This window comes from Chaetomium fimeti, assembly GCF_033439085.1.
Source record: "Chaetomium fimeti strain CBS 168.71 chromosome Unknown B0H64scaffold_5, whole genome shotgun sequence".
NCBI classification, from domain to species: domain Eukaryota; kingdom Fungi; phylum Ascomycota; class Sordariomycetes; order Sordariales; family Chaetomiaceae; genus Chaetomium; species Chaetomium fimeti.
This window is the reverse complement of record NW_026944333.1, coordinates 1,877,730-1,898,195: the sequence shown is the minus strand read 5'-3', so window position 1 is coordinate 1,898,195 and position 20,466 is coordinate 1,877,730. Positions and strand designations below refer to the sequence as shown.

At 53.9% G+C, this 20,466-nt stretch overlaps 8 protein-coding genes across 8 annotated transcripts; 4 read left to right on the top strand and 4 right to left on the bottom strand.

The window, feature by feature from the left end:
• Positions 1–388: 388 nt before the first annotated feature.
• Positions 389–1,024, top strand: B0H64DRAFT_463246 (uncharacterized protein; the record flags this gene model as incomplete). The annotated part of the gene is made up of 1 exon (XM_062807586.1): positions 389–1,024. A coding segment is annotated over one exon (636 nt), but the record flags the coding sequence as incomplete, so codon positions are not given.
• Positions 1,025–1,164: 140 nt separating this feature from the next.
• B0H64DRAFT_475868 (uncharacterized protein) lies at positions 1,165–2,901 on the bottom strand. The gene is made up of 2 exons (XM_062808125.1): positions 2,534–2,901; positions 1,165–2,469 (listed from the first exon to the last, which is right to left on the bottom strand). Exons 1-2 carry the CDS (start codon positions 2,736–2,738, stop codon positions 1,616–1,618), a joined length of 1,059 nt encoding a protein of 352 aa, XP_062657911.1. The 5' UTR covers positions 2,739–2,901; the 3' UTR covers positions 1,165–1,615.
• Positions 2,902–3,680: 779 nt separating this feature from the next.
• Positions 3,681–4,983, top strand: B0H64DRAFT_443474 (uncharacterized protein; the record flags this gene model as incomplete). Its single annotated transcript, XM_062806710.1, has 2 exons — positions 3,681–4,193; positions 4,294–4,983. 2 exons carry the CDS (start codon positions 3,681–3,683, stop codon positions 4,981–4,983), a joined length of 1,203 nt encoding a protein of 400 aa, XP_062657910.1.
• A 430-nt stretch (positions 4,984–5,413) lies between these two features.
• Positions 5,414–6,340, bottom strand: B0H64DRAFT_418312 (uncharacterized protein; the record flags this gene model as incomplete). The annotated part of the gene is made up of 1 exon (XM_062805309.1): positions 5,414–6,340. The coding sequence occupies one exon, from the start codon at positions 6,338–6,340 to the stop codon at positions 5,414–5,416; it is 927 nt and encodes a 308-aa protein (XP_062657909.1).
• Positions 6,341–7,372: 1,032 nt separating this feature from the next.
• Positions 7,373–8,839, bottom strand: B0H64DRAFT_418311 (uncharacterized protein; the record flags this gene model as incomplete). The annotated part of the gene is made up of 3 exons (XM_062805308.1): positions 7,373–8,266; positions 8,334–8,541; positions 8,610–8,839. 3 exons carry the CDS (start codon positions 8,837–8,839, stop codon positions 7,373–7,375), a joined length of 1,332 nt encoding a protein of 443 aa, XP_062657908.1.
• Positions 8,840–10,569: 1,730 nt separating this feature from the next.
• On the top strand, positions 10,570–11,690 carry B0H64DRAFT_433567 (uncharacterized protein; the record flags this gene model as incomplete). The annotated part of the gene is made up of 3 exons (XM_062806053.1): positions 10,570–11,183; positions 11,408–11,478; positions 11,656–11,690. The coding sequence occupies 3 exons, from the start codon at positions 10,570–10,572 to the stop codon at positions 11,688–11,690; spliced, it is 720 nt and encodes a 239-aa protein (XP_062657907.1).
• Positions 11,691–14,006: 2,316 nt separating this feature from the next.
• B0H64DRAFT_325211 (uncharacterized protein) lies at positions 14,007–16,274 on the top strand (the record flags this gene model as incomplete). The annotated part of the gene is made up of 4 exons (XM_062800688.1): positions 14,007–14,321; positions 14,410–14,516; positions 14,569–15,736; positions 15,795–16,274. 4 exons carry the CDS (start codon positions 14,007–14,009, stop codon positions 16,272–16,274), a joined length of 2,070 nt encoding a protein of 689 aa, XP_062657906.1.
• Positions 16,275–19,634: 3,360 nt separating this feature from the next.
• Positions 19,635–20,220, bottom strand: B0H64DRAFT_400594 (uncharacterized protein). Its single transcript, XM_062804078.1, has one exon. It carries the CDS (start codon positions 20,133–20,135, stop codon positions 19,782–19,784), a length of 354 nt encoding a protein of 117 aa, XP_062657905.1. The 5' UTR covers positions 20,136–20,220; the 3' UTR covers positions 19,635–19,781.
• Between the last annotated feature and the right edge of the window lie 246 nt (positions 20,221–20,466).

Below are 20,466 nucleotides of genomic sequence, written 5' to 3'. Positions count from 1 at the left end.
TTTCGATCTCCCGTTGGAGATCCGTACGATGATTTACGAAGAGGTTTGCACCGACTGGGCGTTTAAGCCGTATTGGCCTACTCAGCCGGCGCGTTGGAGTCAGGGTCTCGGCCTTGTCCTCGTGTGTAAGCGGATCTGGGAAGAGGCTTGGCCATTCATGTTTAAGAAGGTTCGAATCTCGGGCGGGTCACCTCTCGGCGGCATTGAGAGGATCGGTCCCGGAATCCGTCATACCAAGGTGGTAGATATCCACTTCTCCTGCTTTTGCCCCTCGGGCCCCGTCAACCTGCGCCTTAACAACGAGACCATCTTCGCCAGGGAGGACCCAGTCTGGACATATCCTCGGGGAACGCGGAGCTTTACCCACTGGCAGCCAAGCGCCGCTTCTATAAATACTTACAAAAACGAGTGGACGGAGACTATGAACCGGATCAAATCGCAACCCAACATCCGGGAGGTGTCCACAACGTTTATCTCCTGCTGCCGCCGACCAGCTACCAACGAAAACTGGATGCCATACGCTCGGACACGGACACCAATGGCCGACAATTGGAAATCGTGCTGCCTCGACCTCGAGGGTCACTTTACTTCCCTCCTCGCCACCTGCCGCAACGTCGACACGGTCACCCTCCGCGGGAACGTCCCCCCCAGCCTAGCTCTAAGACTCGAGCATCCAGACACCGGCCTAGGCCTTCCGGTGCAGGCCGTCAGCAAAGAAATGGCCGCTTTTATCAAGGGCGCCGAAAAGGAGACCGCGGAGAGGGACCCTGCTGACCCGTCGTGGGCCAAGAAGACGCCGTACCCGCCGCTGCGTTACCACCCGGCAAAGACTCCTCCCCCCCACTTCGTGCTCGGCAGAACCAGGCCAGCGACAGCGACATGGCCGTGGTTAGAGGAGAGAGGTAAGGGGGACGAGACGGCGACGGGAATGGAGTTTGTTTCTGGCCCGCTGTTTTCTGGGACATGGGAACAGGCATCCGCGGTTCTTGACTTTAAGAATGTTGTGGTCCGGGACGATAGTAGTGAAGTAGCCTGTTGCTGCCGCTGCTGCTTGCGTCTACCGTCCGGGGGCGTGGCCGCGTAGCGGACACGCCAGATGCGTTTGAGCATGTGAGGACGTACTGAGCTAGGTCTAACATACAATATATAGTGAAGTAGCGTGATGATGGTTGAATGGTTATTTTTTCATACATCTTGTGATCGATCCACGCAGGTGACTTTAGTTATGGGGGATAGAAGCCTGTGCTTCCGTCAGTTACCCCTTGCGGCCAACCTCGCCCTGTAGTACCCTACATGTATCCGGAAGCACCTCTGACGTGACATAGTCGTCCCGCAGCCACCAACCGGTGCGGCGCCGGCAGGTGGGGAAGTTGGTATGTACCGTTGCACTCACCGGACCGCGTTGGGCCGCTTATACACATGATCCCGTCAAGACACTCCTCAACCTATTTTTCTATTTTTTGTCGTGCCACGTCTAGGTCTCTTTTCCCATCTACCGACTTGGTGTTGAAAAGTACCGTCGCTTTTCATCAAGTTCTTAAACAACTCCCATCTCAAGCCTCCCCGATATCCGCGCATCACAACCCCCAGGATACGTAACCCCCATCCTCACCCATCACAACCCCCCCATCCCCACCAACCCCTCCACCGCCTCCCTAACCGCCTCCACCCCCCCAAACACAACCCCCCCCTTCTCCCCACAATCCCCCACCGCCCTCTCCAACACCCGCCCGCCCCCAACCGGATCCAGCACCGCGCCGCCGGCGCACTCCACCACCAGCGCGAGCGGGCACAGCTCGTACAGTCGGCGCAGCTTGGGCCCGTCGCGCGCCGTGGCCGGGCTGGCGTACAGGCCCTCGCCGCGCACCAGCATGTGCACGACGTCCGGCACCAACCCCCCCGCGTACCGCAGCGTGTACCGCTGCGCGATGTACCGCGTGATGAGGGCCATGTAGGCGGGCGCGTGGGCGGCGGCGCGCAGGTTGGCCGGGGAGAAGTAGCGGGAGGTCGGGGAGAGGGTCAGGGTGGGGCGGGTTAGCTGCCAGGTGGGTTGTTGGGAGGGGGATGATGGGGGGGCGGGGGAGAGGGCGAGTTCGAAGCAGGTTGGGGGGGTTGTGGTGGTGGTGTTGGTGTTGGGGGGACGCAGGGCGACGATGGCGGTCGTGCGCGGGCCGAAGACGCCCAGGATGGCGGCCACTTGCCCCGTGGTTGGGTCCTGGTGCAGAGCGGTCGGGCCGTCCCAGAGGGAGAAGATGGCGCCTACGGTCCAGTTGGCTGAGATGATGGAGCTGCCGTCGAGGGGGTCGAAGGCGAGCGTGTACTGTTCTTGGGCGGAAGAGGTGGAGGAGGGCACGGTGTGCTGGACGGCGCGCTCGATGGGCTCTTCCTCGCTGCTGGCGGTGACGATGGACGGGCATTGGGCGATGGCCTCGCGGATGAGGTTTTCCGCTGCCACGTCGACGTTGAGTTCTGGAGGCATTAGTCCTTCCGCTGTTGTTTTGTAGTGGTGGTGATGGACAGGGGCGAGACACACGATCATCGCCAAACGTGTTGGCAGTGCCCACAGCAGCGACGTCGTGGGAGCTGCGGAGGGCCTGGGCTACGTCGGCTACGCTCTGGAGGAGCTTGGGAATGACCGAGGTAATGAGGGCATCGCGGGACCCATCTTGGGGAAGCACGGATCGCAAGTGCTGAATGAGAGAGGAAGAGGCTTCGTCGGAATCCGATGTGTTCACCATTGTGAGATAATAATATAATATTGAAAGAAACCTGGAATCTATGCCGCTGCTTGTGAACAATCCCTTTTTGTGTTGTTGAGCTTTTGTTTATTGTCCTGTGAGGGTAAGGGCGTGAATCAAATGCACTCTGTGACGTGACAATGCTAATAATAGATGATGCGTTATTTGGGTTTGAAGTTCACACTTTGAACATTCTCCATGCGCCTTGAAAGCTCTAACCAATCTCTCCATAACCCCGCAACGCCGAAACCGCAATCACAAAAGTTCCATCATGAGCAATGAGCAAAACTCCACCTCAGGGTTAGGGTCGAGGTATGAGTTCGCCCCTGAATCAGGGGTAATCAACAAAGCATCTTCAGCTTGACCACCTCAATGAGGGCGCCGAAGGGTTTCTTGGGAACAAGACAACCACATTTCATGCGTGATCACGACGGTGATTGCTTAATGGTCCACCTCAGTGGTCTAGTCCAAGTCGAGCCTTGAGGGGAAATCGCAATGGGTGTGCGAATTGCGAGTTTCTACTCTTGTCTGGGGGTCACTTGAAGAGACGAAACCGCAACACTCGTGAAATACCCATAACCTCGGACGGCGGGCTGCTAGTCTGGGCCGTGTGAATCCCTGATCGGATGTTAGTGCGATTGTTATGTTTCTTCGTATCCTGAAAATTATCTGAGTTGGTCAAAATCATTCCCCAGACTCTCCCGTTTTCCTTCCCACATTCAACACTTCACTTCTCACCGAATCGTCAAGATGATGGATGCAAGCCAGACCGACCACAGCAGTGAGCTGTCAAGCGACCGTTGCTCTCAGAGTATTGAAGGTAATGTCGCCTATTCCCTTGGTTCTACCTTTTTATGCTATTAAAACATTTGCGGCTTTGCTTCTGGATGCCGAACCCTTAATCGCTAACGTTCCATTTCAGCAGAGGAATCTACTCCCAGCATGACGCCCACCCAAGCCAACGGCCACAAGCGGGCTCGTTCCCCTTTGGACTTTGAGCTTGTTGTGCCCGAGACGACTGCTACCGACCAAGCCACGCGGTCTTCTCCTCGGATGGTTTTGATGCACCTGAGCGCCCTGTTGTCTTGCGAGGAGTCCATTACTTCTGTCTCTAGAACCCTTGCCGCCGAGGTCTTGCCCGAGGACGATCTGCCCAAGTTCACAAATGAAACAATCGTTCGTGCCTTCACCATGTCTCCGATGGCGTTGGACATCCTGGGAGACATAATCGGCCGTGACCTGACTCCCGAGGAAGCCAGACTTGCTAAAGAGAGCTACTCGCGGATTCACCACGACGTGGGTGGGCCGCTGCTTGGGTTGGCGCCCCGAGCCAAGGAGTTCCTGGAGTTGATGAAGCGCCACCGCGAAGATATCAAACTAGCAGTTATCTCTCAGAATCCCCCGGCAGCTGCGGCGAAACTGGCAGCCATGGGCGTGGGCCACCTCGTTGACGTTGTAAGTATGATTCCAGTGGATGGTTATTATCCCACCATGCCATTCCCTCCAACGCACCCACCAGACAGCCTTCAGATCCCTAACTCACCCCCATCACCAGATCATCCCGCGAATCCACATCCAGGTCCACTCCACCGACCCCGCAACCGCCGTCGACTTCTTCTGGGACCACTGGCAGCGGATGGTCGCGCCGTCCTTCATCACCCTCTGCCGCGGCACGCCCGCCGCCACCAACATCGCCAACGGCACCACAACCCCCCCCAGCAGCGAGACTACCGCCGCCGCCACCAACAAGAATGACACCACCCCCGTCCCAACTAACACCACCGCCATTCCCAACACCCCCACCACAACCACACCCACCACGACAAACCCCAACACCACCCCCGCCCCCCTAACCCCCTCCCAAACCCTCGTAGTCTCCTGCGGCCTGTACGACCTGTCGATCGCGCAGCCGAGCGGCGCCCAGACGTGCTGGGTGCGCCGGATCCGGGACGAGGCGGCGGCGTCGGCGGCGGCGCGGGAGTCGACTTCGGTGCCACACGACATGGTTGTGTCGGGGCTGGATGAGCTGGGTGTGGAGTTGTTTGGGGAGGGGGTTGGTCGTCGTGGTGAGGGTTTGGGTGAGGGAGAGTTGAGTGAGGAGGGCTCGGTTGAAGAGAGCTCAGTTGAGGAGGGTTCGGTTGAAGATGGCCCGGTTCAGGAGGCGATGAGTGTGGCTTCTTCTAGTGAGGGCGCGGAGGTCGAGGTTGTCAAGGTGGTCACGGTTGCCGCCACCCTGGAGGAGTGATGGATCCGTGGGGGGTTGGACCATGGAGGGGGTTGCTTCACACAATGCGTTGAGGTAAGGGTTCAACTTGGTCTTGCTGCTTTAGCGACACAATCTGCTTTTACTCCGCCTGTCTCTTCCGCCATGCCTTGCGTTATTTCTTGCGTTTTACCTTTGCATTTTGGCTGTCTCTGGTTATGGGGAGGTCTGGTCTTTTCCTGGGGCGTAATGCGGGCCGAACAGCTTCCACCCTATACTCTGTTTCTTTTCGACTTGGTTTCATTCTCTTCATTGTCTATCAAGCAACCGGCAACTCCAAAAGAACTAGTCAGGTGAAAAGTCGCCCAAGCACAGGTAATGAGCTACGTCTAGCTATGCATACGATCGAGGGAAACCCCAGACGGCCTTTCAGTCGCTGTAGCATGAAGACCCGCACCATCGAACACCTCCCTCATGCAAGCGTAACATTGGCGGCAATGTACTCATCCAGACCCACCAGCGGGTGCGGCAGCAGAGCCGCCGTCTCCTCGACCAACCTCTCCGTCTCCGGGCCATAATACCCGACCTCGGCAATGAACCGGAACATGCTCACCATCGGATCCCTCGCCCCTTCCGGCAGGTGCGTCTTGAACTCCTCCTCCGACACCCTCACATACTTGACCACCTTCCCCGTAGCCCTCGACATCTTCTCGACAACCTCATCGAACGAGAACAGCCCGCTGGCCACGCACAGCTGCTTCCCCGCAAACCGCTCCGGCTCCGCCAGCACCGCCCCAACGGCCCTGCCCGTATCCGCCACCACATCAATCCACGGAATGGCGCGGTCGCCCGGCATGGTGTTGACGATGGCGTAGACACCATCACCGACGGGGCGCGGCGCCATGAGGGAGGCGAGGTTCTGCATGAAGGAGCCGGGGGCGTAGAAGGCGCTGCGCACGGGCAGAGCGCGGATGTAGGCCTCGACCTCGCCGCGGGAGTCGAAGGAGGGCACGCGGTGGCGGCCGGCGGAGAGGGCCTCCGGGTGGACCTCGGAGCTGTAGACGAGGCAGCGGGCGCCGGCGGCGACGGCGGCGTCGGCGGCGGCCTTGCCGTGGCGCACCTCGCGCTCCTTGGTCTGGGCGTCGTAGACGGTCGTCGTGGTGATGAAGACGCTGTGCGCGCCGGCCAGGGCGCGGTGGAGGGACGCCGCGTCGTCCAAGTCGGCCTGGACGACCTCGGCGCCGCGGGCGCGGAGGGCGGCGGCGGATGGTTGGTCGGGGTTGCGGGTGATGCCGCGGACCTTGTAGCGTGCTGAGAGGGTTGGGTCGGAGAGGACGAAGTCGGCGAGGGAGCCCCCCTGTTGGCCGGTCGCACCGAAGATGACGAGGAGTTGGCTCATGGTGACGATGAACGATCGTGCGGGGTAACGAAGTATCCCAGGATGATATCGTGGATGATGCCGGTGGTGTGTGTGTACACTTTGCGTAAAGCCTTAGACAGTGAGCCGCCCGGAAGGCTTGGTGGCTCACTTGTCTTATAAGTCATTGATCGCTCATTGCCAAGTTAAGATGTCATCAGGGCTGTGTTTGTGTCTTTCGCTTGCCTTTCCCTGCCCCCGGCGAAACGCCCGAGGCTATGTCCGCTATATCCAGCAGCAGACCACCGGGCACCAGGAGAGACGGCCAACAACGCTTTGTCAACAGCAGGGAACTCAGGTGATGCAACATCGGGTTTACGGGGGGATCCCCCAACCGGAGATATGGCGGCGCGGGTTAGTTCATCGACGGCGAAACCAGCAACTGCAGCGTCAGGTAAGCAAGCATACACAGCGAGATAGTACACATTACATTCGGGTTATTCATTTCCCTTGTTACTAACATCTCGGTCGGTGACCAGGTCAGGGTGGAGGCAGCGAATTTGTGGTGTTAAGATCCTAAGACCGGCTTGGCTGAGTTGTTCCCGGGCCTCGCGGACCCGCCGGCCTTAAGATCTTATCGCCACACACCTTGACACTGGCTCTTCGTGGTGGGAGCCGTTGGTTTGGTCTTCCGCCGACGAGCGTCCGAACAGCACGGGAAAAAACCTGGTAAGCAATGGCTCAGGCCGGTCGGGCAACCTCAAATGTGGGCAGTTGATAGTTGTTGGAGGACCAGTCTTTGAAGAGGGCCGGCCCTGACCGCCGTGCGTTTTTGCCCAAGACGATCGTGGGTTTGGCCTTGAAGGCACGGGACAACGAAAATTCCGGACATGAAGAATGATGCACACGGACGGGTACCGTGGTGAGGGCATCTTGGTGCTGAAAGGAATATCCCGATCCCGGCTGGATGCCAGATGGTTCGGCGGTATCGTTGTTGGGTATCATAATGCGCTATAACTCTCTTAAGCCCCCCCTGCCCAGCCACCCCAGTCACCCGCGCTCAGGTCACGCTCGTCAATAGCCATGCCCACGTCGACTTCTATGCCGATCACTCGGGTGCCCATGCCTACTACTCCGATGGTGACTGGGCCACCCGTAATCTGCTTGGTTGTGGCCGTGGCCGCGATATGAGTGGTTGCTTCGGCCTGGATGGCGTGGCTCTGGCTCCCGGATCGTCTCTTCGACCTCGACCTCCTGTTCCTCATACTCGTCGTTGAAGTGGCGACTGACAAGGTCCTTTTCCTTGCGCGCTTCGTCGGCATCGAAGACAAACCGCTGCGTCCCTTCGCTGGGCGCTCTCTTGCGCTTCGTTGACCCACTCCCCGGCAGTGAAGGGTTTGTTGCCGGTGAGGTGGCCGAGCCGGGCGTGACAGACCGGGTATCTACCACGTCCGGCGCGCATCGATCGCACCACCCGTGGTAGCGGCGATGCTTCTCCTTGGCCACGATGTTGTTGATGTCAATCTTGACATCCATGACCTTCTGAACGGCAAGTTGAGGACCAATCTTGGTGGACTTTGGGAACTGCGTATACAAATCCAGCAAATCCAACATGGTCTCGAGCACGCACGCTCTCTGGGTGTGCCAGGCGGCGGGGCTTTTAAACTCTTTCATCTTTTGCGGGTCGGTGTCCAGAAGAAGGGATGTGAGCTCGAGGATGGCGAGTACCAGGGTGAAGGTGGCTTGTTTGATGGGCGCAAAGGTCTTGTAAAGGTCGATCGACATATTATAAGCGATGCGGAGAAATCTGTTTCCCTCCTCTCGGGCCGCATTGCTCCCACGCGGGAACATTTTCCTGACCATCTTCGTAAGGAGCTTCTGGGGGTACTGGACCCGGAAGTCAAACCCGATCGTTTCCAGAATGTGCCGCTCCAGCCCGACGGTGAAACGAGATGGAGCCTCGAAAATCTTTGCAACATAATCAGTCAATGCTGGTAACGAGCTTCAACCGCGCCCGAGATTACCCGTTGCCTACCTTGTCATCTGGCGTTTTGTGGTCGTGAGGTTGCCTGAGATTGTGCGCCGCGCAGAGAATCTCCTTCGACTTCTTGATGGTGTCTTCAGCCTTGCAGGCGACAAACAAGGCCGCCAGTGCAACGTCCTCATAATTATATTCGTTGCTAGGGAACCGTACTCGGAACTTGTGGTAGTATATCGCCGCCGTGTCAAACGTCTTGACCGGTCTATCGAGCACAGGTGTCAGTGATACTAGCTCGGCAGAGTTCCGAAAGGGGACAGAGATAGCACGCACAATTGCAGGCCTTGTCGGACGCCGTCAATAAGTTGAATGCCCTTCAGTCGATAGCCATCTTCCCGCGCCTCATCGTAGGCTATCTGCTTCATGCTCTGCCGGAGTCCCTGTTCCGAGTTGTACTGCGAAGGTATCGCGGAAAGGCCCGACGGAGGGCCTACCGGAACGTCATCGGTAGGCGCTGGCTGTCGACTGGTGGGAGCTGATGGTTGAGCCTGCTGCGGCGCCATTGATTCGTTGAGCCGCGGTCGGTCGGAAAAGTAGAAGCTGGCGATCTTGAATGACGGGATTGGGGAAGCGTGGTGTGGAGAAGGCCTAACCTGCGTGTGGCAGAGGGCCCACTTTTGAGGGTGGATTAACTAAGCAGAGTGGCGGGATACCAGCATCACAAGATCCGCAGATAAACCGAAAAACGTCAACACACTATTTACTGGACTGCGCGATGGCAGCACGGCAAGTACCAGAGGGGACTTTTCGTTTTTCCGTTTTGCGTTGCATTTTTCCCGCAATGGCGGTCCCGGTAAAGATGACGCTCACTACCAAAAGAATTTGGTCAGCGCCCGCCAAACTGTCATACCGATGGGCCTTTTTCTGCCAAACAGAATCACGAGAATTCGGAAGGCGGTGCACCAATTGTTTTGGTAGGGTCTTTCGTATTTCGCCAGAGGTCCTGAGCTTCTCAGGGGTTCAGGGGCAGGTTCAGGGGCAAGCAGGCAATTCTAGGTACCTACCTATTATTTCCCAGCACTCGCAGCAGTTGCCCCATTTCTCTCCATTTGTAACTACAACCATCTGCTCACGTGAAGGCGTATCGACATTGAGGTCGAGGGACCTCCTGCGACGAAGGTTGCATCTTGAGCCATCTCCTCGCCCATGTGACATTGCCAATATTACGATGTCGAGGTACATGACCTGCGTTGGTGGTGTGTGTGGTTTATACCGCTTTATTATTTAAAGTTAGTGCTTAATCCGCAATTGTTATTTGGAGACAATAAACCCAAGCTTAATGAATAAATGAGGTTATTAATAAAATTATATCATAAAGACAGATTACAAGAACGAAGTCAGCACCTATGGAAGCTGTAATAGAACATAACGTACTTTTTCTTTCCCTCTTTTATTACTAGTACCTTTTATTTCTTACTCTATAGTAACCCCGTCACGCTTAGTTAACCACCTATATAGATGATAATTCTTACTCAAGCACAAAACTCAACTCATTATTATTCAATAACTCCATGACCGTATCTCGACCTAGTTATTAATTGCCACTGCCTCGTCATTTTCCTACGTTTCCTGAGGACAAAGGGACTCTATCTTCAACGGGTAGTTTATTATCTCTTCAAGTTCATATCAATTACTAGCGATGACAGAATCTCGTGAAGATGATGTTGTTACGCAGCAGCCTACAAGAGCTCCGGCCCACCAAACGGGTCACCATCACCGAACTTGCGCGGAGGCCTGGCACCGAGATAGAATCTTTCGGCAGCAAGTGAGGTACCACGGGTGCCCCTCTCTATCTATTGATAGCATTCCTAAGGATATGAAGCTTGCAGATATCCAGGCTTGTTGCAATAAGTCGGCGCCCATTTATATGTTATGGGACGCATCTATTTCAACAGAAGGGTGGCAGTACCTTGCTGCAATGCTACATAACTATTTGTATCCTACATGGTAAGTCTAATTCTTCACACAACTCCCACTATATTTCTGGACATCTGGCCGCCCTCTTTATAACATATCCGGCCTTGAGTAGGTAGGGTGCTATGCTAATTAACAACTAGCCCATTCGCCACGCTCGAATGGTAGTACATCCTCCTCGGCTTTATAATCATAGATTTACTATCTTTGAGCACGTCCAATTATAGTATCGTTCAAGGAGGTCGGTCAGTCGTCTTTCCATTTCCCAACTAAAGCGGGCAATACAAATGGCAGAAGACTCTAACTAACACATATCGCGATGACGAATAGGTTTCAACCATACCAGAGCGAGATTGATCATGGCCAGTTTATCGTCCAACCGATAACTATTCTTCGGACCCCTTCGAGGCTTATGACCGCATCACCCCGGCCTACTGAGACCGCGCAGTTCGCAGCGGCATTAAGCCGAGCTATTTGCACCCATGTCGAGACGGCGCAGCGAAAGATCGGGAGGCGTACGCATGGTGCGGGCCTTGACTATATGGAGAAATCCGAGTTGCTTCCCCTGCTCAAGGACATCGGCCCTGGTGCTGGTGACTGGGAGACCATCGAGGACCAAAGGTTCCTTGTGCTACAGCCACTGTTCCGCGCTGTAGCTATCGTTCTACATGCCAGGGATTATGATGTCTTTATCCAAGACATCTCCCAAATCCCCGTCCTACTCGTCCTAACTGGAAACGTGGAAGGCTTGAGTGCGCCAATTGCATTCGACCACATTGCGGACCAGGTTGTCGTACACCACGACCACGCTGCAGACTCTGTCCAGGTCGCGGAAACGAGACTTTCCACCGCCGTCGGTTTCCTTATGCACCTGGAGCAGCGGGAGCTGGCAGCGTTCAGGCCAAACCCAGACCCTTGTGCCGGGGCCGGGCGGTGGGCGGTCGATGGACTAGAAGGCCCAACCTCAAGCTGGGTTGATCCTAATATATACAAAGAATGGACCGGGGAAAATATTGAGTTTGGCCAAGATCTAGCACAGAGCTGGGAACAAAGGTGCCGCGACTTGGCCTATAGCATTGCGCGAGGCGTAGACCCGTACTACTACTAGAACGGCCTGAGTTATAATGTCGGGCTGATTGTATGACCTAGGTACCTAGGTTGTCGGCTGTTGAAACGGCGGGACAAGTATTTGGTCGGGCGTCTAGGATTGTGTACCGAAGGGAGGGGGGTAGGTCCATGATGTAAGTGATTCATCATATTATTTAACTTACACTACTTTGTAGAAGGTGCTAAACTCTTATTTCTTCAAATGGCACTGATAAACTGTTAAACCCCCTTGGCTCTTGAGTGTCTCATTGAGGCCGAATAGCTACTTTATGCGAATGATACTACGTACCTTATACAGGGAGTCATTCGTCCGCCCTGGGGAGCGAGAACTAATAACACCTAGGCACCTAGGTTTCTTCGACACTCAGAGGAGGCCTCTCAACTTATCATTAGCATCGAACAATCCAAAATGCTGTGTGCGTCAAAGCCAAGCCACGCGCCCCTTCAGGCTTCAGGACTGGAAGCGCTACTGGGTCGTGAATCAGGGAACATGACATCTCGGAATGCCGTCAGAACTCCCTTCCAAATAATACCTTGATTAATGAGAGGGCCGTATCCTGCCCCAACTCGGCGGCGCCGTGCTGCCGCTCGCGAGTTCATGGACTTCGTTGTCGGATCCGCCTGCCCGGATGGTAGTTGGCTTCGCTGAGGCTGTGCTCGCGGCACCACGACGACACCCCAATCGTGACACTTGGTGACATGGGCCGCGCAGTATTCTTGTCAACAACGCCCATGGTGTTGGCGTTGTCGACTGGGAGATGGCCGGATTCGACCGTATGTATCAAGAGTACGTGAAGCGTCATCTCTTACCGATTTTGAGCATCCTTGGGATGCAGCAACGGATCCTGGATCAGATCCTTCATTCTTACACGGCCGAGCTAGGCCCGCGACTGCACACATGAAATGTTAAAGTCGTATGTACTAAAGTCGAGAGTGAGGGCTGAGCTTGCATCTGTAGATGGCGCCCAGTGTGCCTGACGGTGGACTTATCGATGTAGCCGGCGGTCTATAAGCACCCGTTCCTCGAGTCCGATAGGCAAAGTTGTTCAATATCACACCACCCATCCGCCTCCGATGAATCTCGTTATGTTAGTAATGTAACAACACCTTTTAATTCGGCCCAGAGTCCTTGATGCATAAACCACATGCACTTGTGGGAGCTGCGAAGACTGTTATGGAACACGATACCACTTGACAAGGCGACAACAAAACGCAGGCATTACTGGGAAACATTCGAGCGATAGTACTGACTTTGTGGCCAAGCCCCGAGGATTGGCCAACAGCATTTCAGCAGTCTGCACAGTCTTGATGAAGCAAGAGATGATGGAAACTAAAGGCAGTAGGCATAGAAATCAATGAAGAACACCTAAACAGAGGCTTACAAAGGGAGAAAGGGGAACCGCAGGACTTAGTACTATAATACTGGCGCCATCTTCCCACATCGGAGTCGCTCCTTGTGAGATGTAAACGCGAAACTCCGGGAAGTTCTATTGGGGCCTCTCCTGTCCTCCTTTGGGTTCAGTAGATCGGGTCATTTTCGTTGCTGTCGCCACTCTTCGAACCTCCACATTGTCAACCGCTGAACGAGCAACCCTCGAGGCCAAGGGAAGGGAGGCATACGACGCCATGATCGCCAGCGTCACAGGCTGCGAGTTTAAGAGTATCCGCGATAAGAACTCGGAGCTACACGGCCGGGATTATAACATCCATATGAAAGGTCTAGTCCGTGAGAGGTTCACTCCGACTCAAAGAACACTTCTGGGGACCGCAGGCCTTCCTCTACCGGGGCACGATGAAGCCAGAGTGGTGAACGTGGAGGCAAATTCGAACAACGCGCCATACGTCAACGATGTGCACAAGGAGGGCAAGGGGATTTTGTGCCGGTCCAACTTCGTGAACTTGGACACCAGTCGAAATTAGATATACTGGAACGAACTGATGGCGGTGAGTTGTTATCACATCAGGCGAAGGCCCGAGAACGCAACCGCGGGCGACACTCGCCACGATATGTCGGCCCTCTTAGCGGTTTGTCGGTTGGACATTGTCAACACAGCGACGCAAACCCTCATCGGCACCTTCAAAAATACCACGATCGTCGGTAAAACTAGGAAGCTTTGTCAAATGTGCCGACAGCTATTCTGAGTTGAAATCACAGGCAAGAGCGGATGTGGTTGAAAACGCGCACGTGACAATGGCGGCGCTTTCGCGCCGCTGTTACGGGACACACGAGACTGACGTCACCCATCCATGAATGATGTCTGCCGCAACAAGTTGGAAAACCGACGGCCGACAAGCGATAACATTAAGAATGTCGACGGCACCTCAAAGGACTTTTAGACCACAACAATTATGCTGTAAATGTATTTTGTAAGGGAGAGCGGCCACAAGTTCATTTTTCCTTTAACTTCTCTTCGCCTGCCCGCACGCTCGTGCGCTTTTAGAGACATTGCCACAAGTTCTGATTTCGGTATGTGACGAGACCCTGATACATACCTACCTTATACATACCTACCTACCTAGGTACCGAGATAGGTTCTCATGTATTGTTGAACTCAAAGCCCTGGCATCCAGCTCCTATGTTCAGGTACTAAAGTCACATGGGACTAGATCGTCGATAGTATATATTAAATTTACAGGACCTCGAATAGAATGGCAAAACATCGACAGCAGAACACCCACATCAGCGATCATACTCTTCACCTGTCTACGTCGGGTGAAAGTGTCTCTTCGCTTCTCGCTCGTACTCCGAATTTATCACCCGGTGATGCCTGGAACAGGCTTTATGGCGACGCGGTGCGCAAGGGTGAGGGAGCTATAGAGAGAGAGAGTGAATCGACTCAGCAGTCGGGAACTCGTCGTGAGGGCACGAGCATCGAATCCGAATCTGCACCGCAGGCGGAGGTAGAAAGAGCGGCGAAGTGCGGAAATTGGGGTTCGACCAAACCGAGTGACTTATTCCTCAAGGTTATTATGTCCCCGTACTTCAGACTGACCATGTTATTCAGACTGACCATGTTACCTCTAACAAGGGGCAAAACTGACGGGCCTGCAGATCTACCACGATGCCGTGTGCACTCTCGACCATGCCCCTCACCAAGCTGTAGTCAGCCCTTCACTCATGGGCAGTTATGGGACGGTACCCCTCACTATCATCTCTGTGTACGTCGCTTGACCCGCTTTGGCTTTCTGTCTGTTACTAACACCAACGAAGGCTGCCCGACATTGTCCGCCACATGTCGAACGTCATTGTCCGTGCAAGAGAAGAAGTGTTCTTGGCGACCAATTACTGGCAAAGCAGTGTAGCGTCCAAGTACATCACCGATGCCATTAAGGAGCTGGACCACCGAGCCGGGGCAAGGGGCACGAGGGTCGTTTTGAAAATTCTCTACGACCGCGGGAGCCCTAGACAGCTCTACAAGCCCCATTATCTCGTTTCCGAGAAAGCAGTAACGGGAAAGAACGTCAACCTACCGTCTGCCGGTGAGATCCCGCATATCGACATGGAGGTCATGAATTTTCATTCCCCCGTAATGGGAACCTTCCACGCAAAGTATGTGGTGGTTGACCGGAGGATCGCTCTTTTACAGAGCAACAACATTCAAGATAACGACAACTTGGAGATGATGGTTCACTTGGAGGGCCCAATCGTGGATTCTATATACGACATGGCTCTGATTTCGTGGCACAAAAAGTTGGATCCGCCATTGCCTAGTCAGACTGCTACAGCTAGTGATGAAGGGCGAGACATCGGGTTGGATGGGACCGGCAAGGGTACTACAACTGACCAAAACTCAGAAAGAGGTGACATGGGACCCACCGGAGGCGACAAGGAGCCCGTATCGGCTTCTAGATTAAATCGAGAGGACCAAACCAACGGGGCAGTCGCCGCCCCTGTCAGCCAGGATTCGGTGCGAGAACCAAGGAGACTCCCAGAACATACGGCAGATGACCCACACTACGACGACGACATCGCGGGCGAAGTGGCCCGCGCCGATGCATCACTCGCTCCCAAGCCCGACCAGACACACCTACAAGCCGTCACCCGGTTGCTCAACCATACCCTCAATGAAGGCCTGCCAGGAGACCCTGAAGCACCAGAGTGCCCACCCGGAAAATTCATGACACCATACCTCCCCCATCAAAGTCACACCCCCTACCCGATGGCCCTCGTCAACCGCGCCCCCTACGGCCCGCCAACCCACAAATCTGTGTCGAACCCCCAAAACGCCGCCTGGCTTTCCGCGGTGCGCAATGCCCAGAAAAGCGTCCACATCGTCTCGCCAACCCTCAACGCATCTCCCCTGATCCCAGCCATCATCGAAGCCTGCGAGCGCGGCGTCGACGTGTACTGCTACATCTGCATCAGCTACAACGATGCCGTAAGCCCCCCCATCCACACCCCTCCCCGGCTTCCACCCTCACCTAACAACGCCCCAGGGCGAGCTCCTCCCCCGCCAAGGCGGCCACAACGAAGCCATCGCCGCGCACCTCCACCGCACCCTCAGCCGCACCCCTGGCCGCGGCCACCTGCACTACCACTGGTACGTGGCCAAGGACCAGACCCGCCCCATAACCCAAGCGGCGCGGCAGCGCAGCAGCCACATCAAGCTGCTCGTCGCCGACGGCGCCGTCGCGGTGCAGGGCAACGGCAACCAGGACACGCAGAGCTGGTTCCACAGCCAGGAGGCCAACCTGCTGGTGGACAGCCGCGCGCTGTGCGAGGCCTGGCTGGCGGGGCTGGACCGCAACCAGAACACGCGCTTGTTCGGGCGGGTCGGGGCCGAGGACGGGGTGTGGCGGGATGGGAGCGGGAATGGGGTGGAGGGGGCGATGGGGGTCGATGCCGGCCGGGTGTTGGGGTGGGTGAAAGGGGTAAAGGGGGCGGTGGAGAGAGTGAGGGGAACGGGAGGGTTTTGAGGTCAGGTTTGGGTGTGGGTTTGGGGGGTGCTTGGAGCGAGGGTTACCTACACAAACCTTAATATTTCTTTTTATTTCCTTGATTTATTTTATCGTCTTTATTTTCAAGATTCTCTTAACTTTCGTACTGTCCTATTTGCTTTATTCTCTTTATTCTTCTTCATTCCCCTTTATTTTCTCTACCCTTAATATTTTATTTATTTCTCTGATTTCCTTGATTTACTTAGCTCCGAACTATAATATAAACTTACAAAGCGTGCTATGCTCAGTAACTCTATTTAACTATGGCATTTTAGCCTCTTATAATTGGAGTATATAGCCCTATCATTGTAACATAACTAACTTGAGAGTTATTCAACGAACTCATTACTCTACATCAACGAGATATCGATTAGTATTTTGTTATCCCGTTATCCTTTCCAAAAGTAAAGGCACTATATGTTAAATTTGTAGTTTACTACCTATTTACACTTATTACATTCTTAGCAATGGCAGAGTCCCGTGAAGACGAGGTTACTATGCAAGAACTCACAAAGGTATCATTGCATAAAATGCATCACTTTCTCCGTACCAAAATAGAGGCTCGATATATCCATACCCTCTTCAATGAGACAGTAGGATATTCAGGGCCTCCTCATCTATCTATTGATACAATTACTAACGATATGAGAATAACACAGATGCAAAGCTGTTGTAACAAATCGGCACCAATTTATATTCTTCGTAATGCTACTATTTCAGGAGAAGGGTTAAGGCTATTATATATATTACTATATAACTATCTATTTCAGACATGGTAAGCCTAATTAACTATCTCTTTACCTCCTTCTTTACATTTCTAACCTTTTAACTATTTTCCTTATAATGCAATTAATCTTAAGTAAAGTACTAAGCTTCTTTACTACTATATTATTTGCTATACTCTAAAGTTACTATACTTTATTCAACTTTACAACTTATAATATGAGTATAGTTGTGTCAGAACCGCTATAGCGGTAGCGACCGACGCAGGCATGAGCATCGCGTGAGCCTCACTTACGGAGGTGCAGCTCGCAAGACTTTCCAATTTTGGAGTCGTGCAGAGTAAGCAGGTTTGCTTGTGCAGCGCTCATGCGAAGCTCGTGCCCGGTCATTCAGCATCTAGGCCGACAGGTTTCGGGCAGGGCCAAGAATCGAGGGCGATCAAGGGAGCGAAGGATAAGAAGGAGGAGAAGGAAGGGGGATACAAAGGGGGGGAGAGTTCAGTGTGGCCTCTAATCGACTGCTTGCTCAACCATTGCTTCCACTGTGCCTGCGCGTGCCCTCTTTCCATACTCTGAACTATCCACCCTCGCCTTTTAGGCTCTGACAAGTTGGTTTCGCCTAACTAACTAAGCCCTAAGAAAGTTATTTCTATCTAGAAGTAGATATAACTATATCATTCTTCGAGATTATCTTTCCTCCTTCTTTAGAAAGATAATTCCAAAAATAAGAGCCTCCTCTCACTAACACGTAACTTATTCCTAATAGGTTCCGACCATACCGAAGCGAGATTGATTGGGGCCAGTTTATTGCCCAGACGATAGCTATCCGTTCGTCCCCTCTATCACTTATAACCGGATCTCCTAAACCTATCGAGGTTGCGAAATTTACAGCAGCATTAAGTGAAGCTATTTGCACCCATATCACGGTATCACAGCAAAAGATTAGTTCCCGCACGCACCCCGAGCTAACTACCCTAGTGGACGAGTCTGGCCATTTTGTTCGTAACTGGGGGACTATCGAGGAACAGAGATTCCTTCATATAGAACCACTATTTCGCGCCGTCGCTATTGTTCTACAAGGTGGAGATTTTAATACTTTTACTCAAGATCTCTCAAAAGTCCCCGTTCTAGTGGTCTTAACTGGAAATGTAGAGGGCTTAAGTGCGCCAATTACATTTGACCAATTTAGAGATCAGGGTATTATACACTACGAACAGGGTATAGGTTCTATCCAAGCTATGGAAACTAGTCTTTCTACCGCTGTTAATTTTCTTATAGAATTAGAGCAGCGGGAGTTAGCATCGTGTAGGTCAAAGATGGACTCTAACAAGGAGGCTAGACATAACCGCTTCGTCTCGAACAAAATACTGTTAGAGCATGCTCAAAGGCATGGGTTAGAAGGAGGGGATATATTGGAAAGCCCAAGCTCAAGTTGGGTTGATACTAATATATACCAAGAATGGACAGGCGAAGGTGCAAATTATGGTGGAAAGCTAGCACAAAACTGGGAACGACGATGCCGCAAGATAGCTTATTCTTTGGCACGAGGTGAAAGCCCATACGTCCGTCTACGACGACAGCCTTAGGTATAGGTTCTCTACATATTCTGTAGGCGAAAACAAAGGGAAATAGGACGGACGGTGAATATGCCGCACTACTTATTCGCAGCGCTACGACTCATCATGTATTTTGCTCCGGGATGAGAATCACACCACCTTTCTTTCAAATTACAGTGGTTCTGCTTAGCAGAAAAGAAAGCCTCCCGCAAAACCAGGCGGTGAGGAGCTTATTTAGTAGTCTTGCGCAGTGAAAGAATGTGATCCATGACTAACTGCAGGTGCCTACCTAGGTAGGTAACTGGGAATTCTGCATTATATGTCTGTTTAGGGTACTTAGGTGCGGCGCTAGTGTTATATATATATATATAAGATGGGAACCCAGAGAACCGTTCCTGGCCCTGTTTCGAGGGATATCAGCAGTTACTTCATACCTGGGGGGCACAACTCATTGAAACTCATTCAACTCAGTCAGGTTACCTTCAATGTTAGCAACTCGATCACGGTATTCTTCCCCACACATTACCCCTACCTAGGTACCTACCTAGGTATTTAGCCAAACAAAGAAACCACCCTCAATTATTGATGACGAAAACAACACCCACCCTTCCGCGAACAGCCCGCCTCAGACAAAGAAAGCCGCCATCGCAACAGCCACCAAGCCCGCAACCGGCACCGCAACCCCCGCCGCCACATTCCCCGTTTCCGTGCCCGTGGGCGCATCCGTCGTTGCAGTCGTCACCGTTGCATCATCCCCACCCGTGGTGGTGGTAGCGGTAGCAGTCGTCGTACCAGCAGTAGTCTCGCTATCCGCAGTGGTCTCCGTCTGCGTCTGCGTCTCGGACCCCACCGCCGTCGACGAAGTAGCAGCAGCAGCACTGCTCCCACTGCTCCCACCACCCCCACCGCTACTAGTAGCAGACGCAGCCCCACTACTACCGTCGCTAGTATCGCCAGCACCGGGGTTAGGATTCGGCGCCACCACGCCGCCAAAGGCGCCGCCGGGCGGGGAGGTGGCGTTGCCGGGGGCGGCGCGCGCCAGCGCGGCGTAGGCGTCGAGCGTCAGGCGGCCGACGCCGGCCGGGTTGATGACGGCCACCATGCCGTTCCGGCAGTGCTGGCCCGTGTTCTGCGAGCAGTAGACGGGCACCGGGTTGGTGTGGCTCACTGTGACGCGGAAGACCTCGGCCTGTGCGTTGCGTAGGTAGTTAGTGGGTGTGCTGCTTGCGTGTGGATTGTGGTTCTTTTCTTTCTTTTTCTTTTTTTGTTTTGGTGCTGTATGGGATGGAGGTGGTAGAGTAGGTACATACGTTGACGGTGCCTGGCTGGGTTGGGAAGAAACCCGAGAAGAAGCCGTTGTCGTCGGCCGGGCGGCAGGCCTCGGTGAAGTCGCCGGCCACGACGCTGTGGTTGCGCGGCCAGAAGCGGAACTCGATCACGTCGCCCTCATGAGCGCGGATCACGTTGGGCTCGAAGGTGAGGCCATTTCTGCCAACAGACACAGGGATGGTAGTGGCTGCGGCAAGGCCAGCGGCGGCGAGAAGTACGGCTGTAGGCTGCATGTTGAGTTTGCGAGTTGAATGTTTCGACTTGAATGCTTCGATGTTTGTACTATTAGATATAATTGCTTAGCTGGGAACCGCAGCTTCAGAGTTGTTGAGCAGTTTTGGAACGCCTTTGAGGAAAGCTTGACCGTTCTTCACATGCCTCTTGTGACCTCGTCTTTGTTCTCCTCGAAGCTATACGAACTCGATTACGCCATATCCGCAAACATCATTTGCCACAGTGAGGTGAGAGTATTACGCTTACGCGGCGGTCGAAACAAGCTATTTTGGGAACGCCGGACGAAGAGACAAAGAGGCGAGGAGGAAACAAACCCACGTAGTGAGGCAC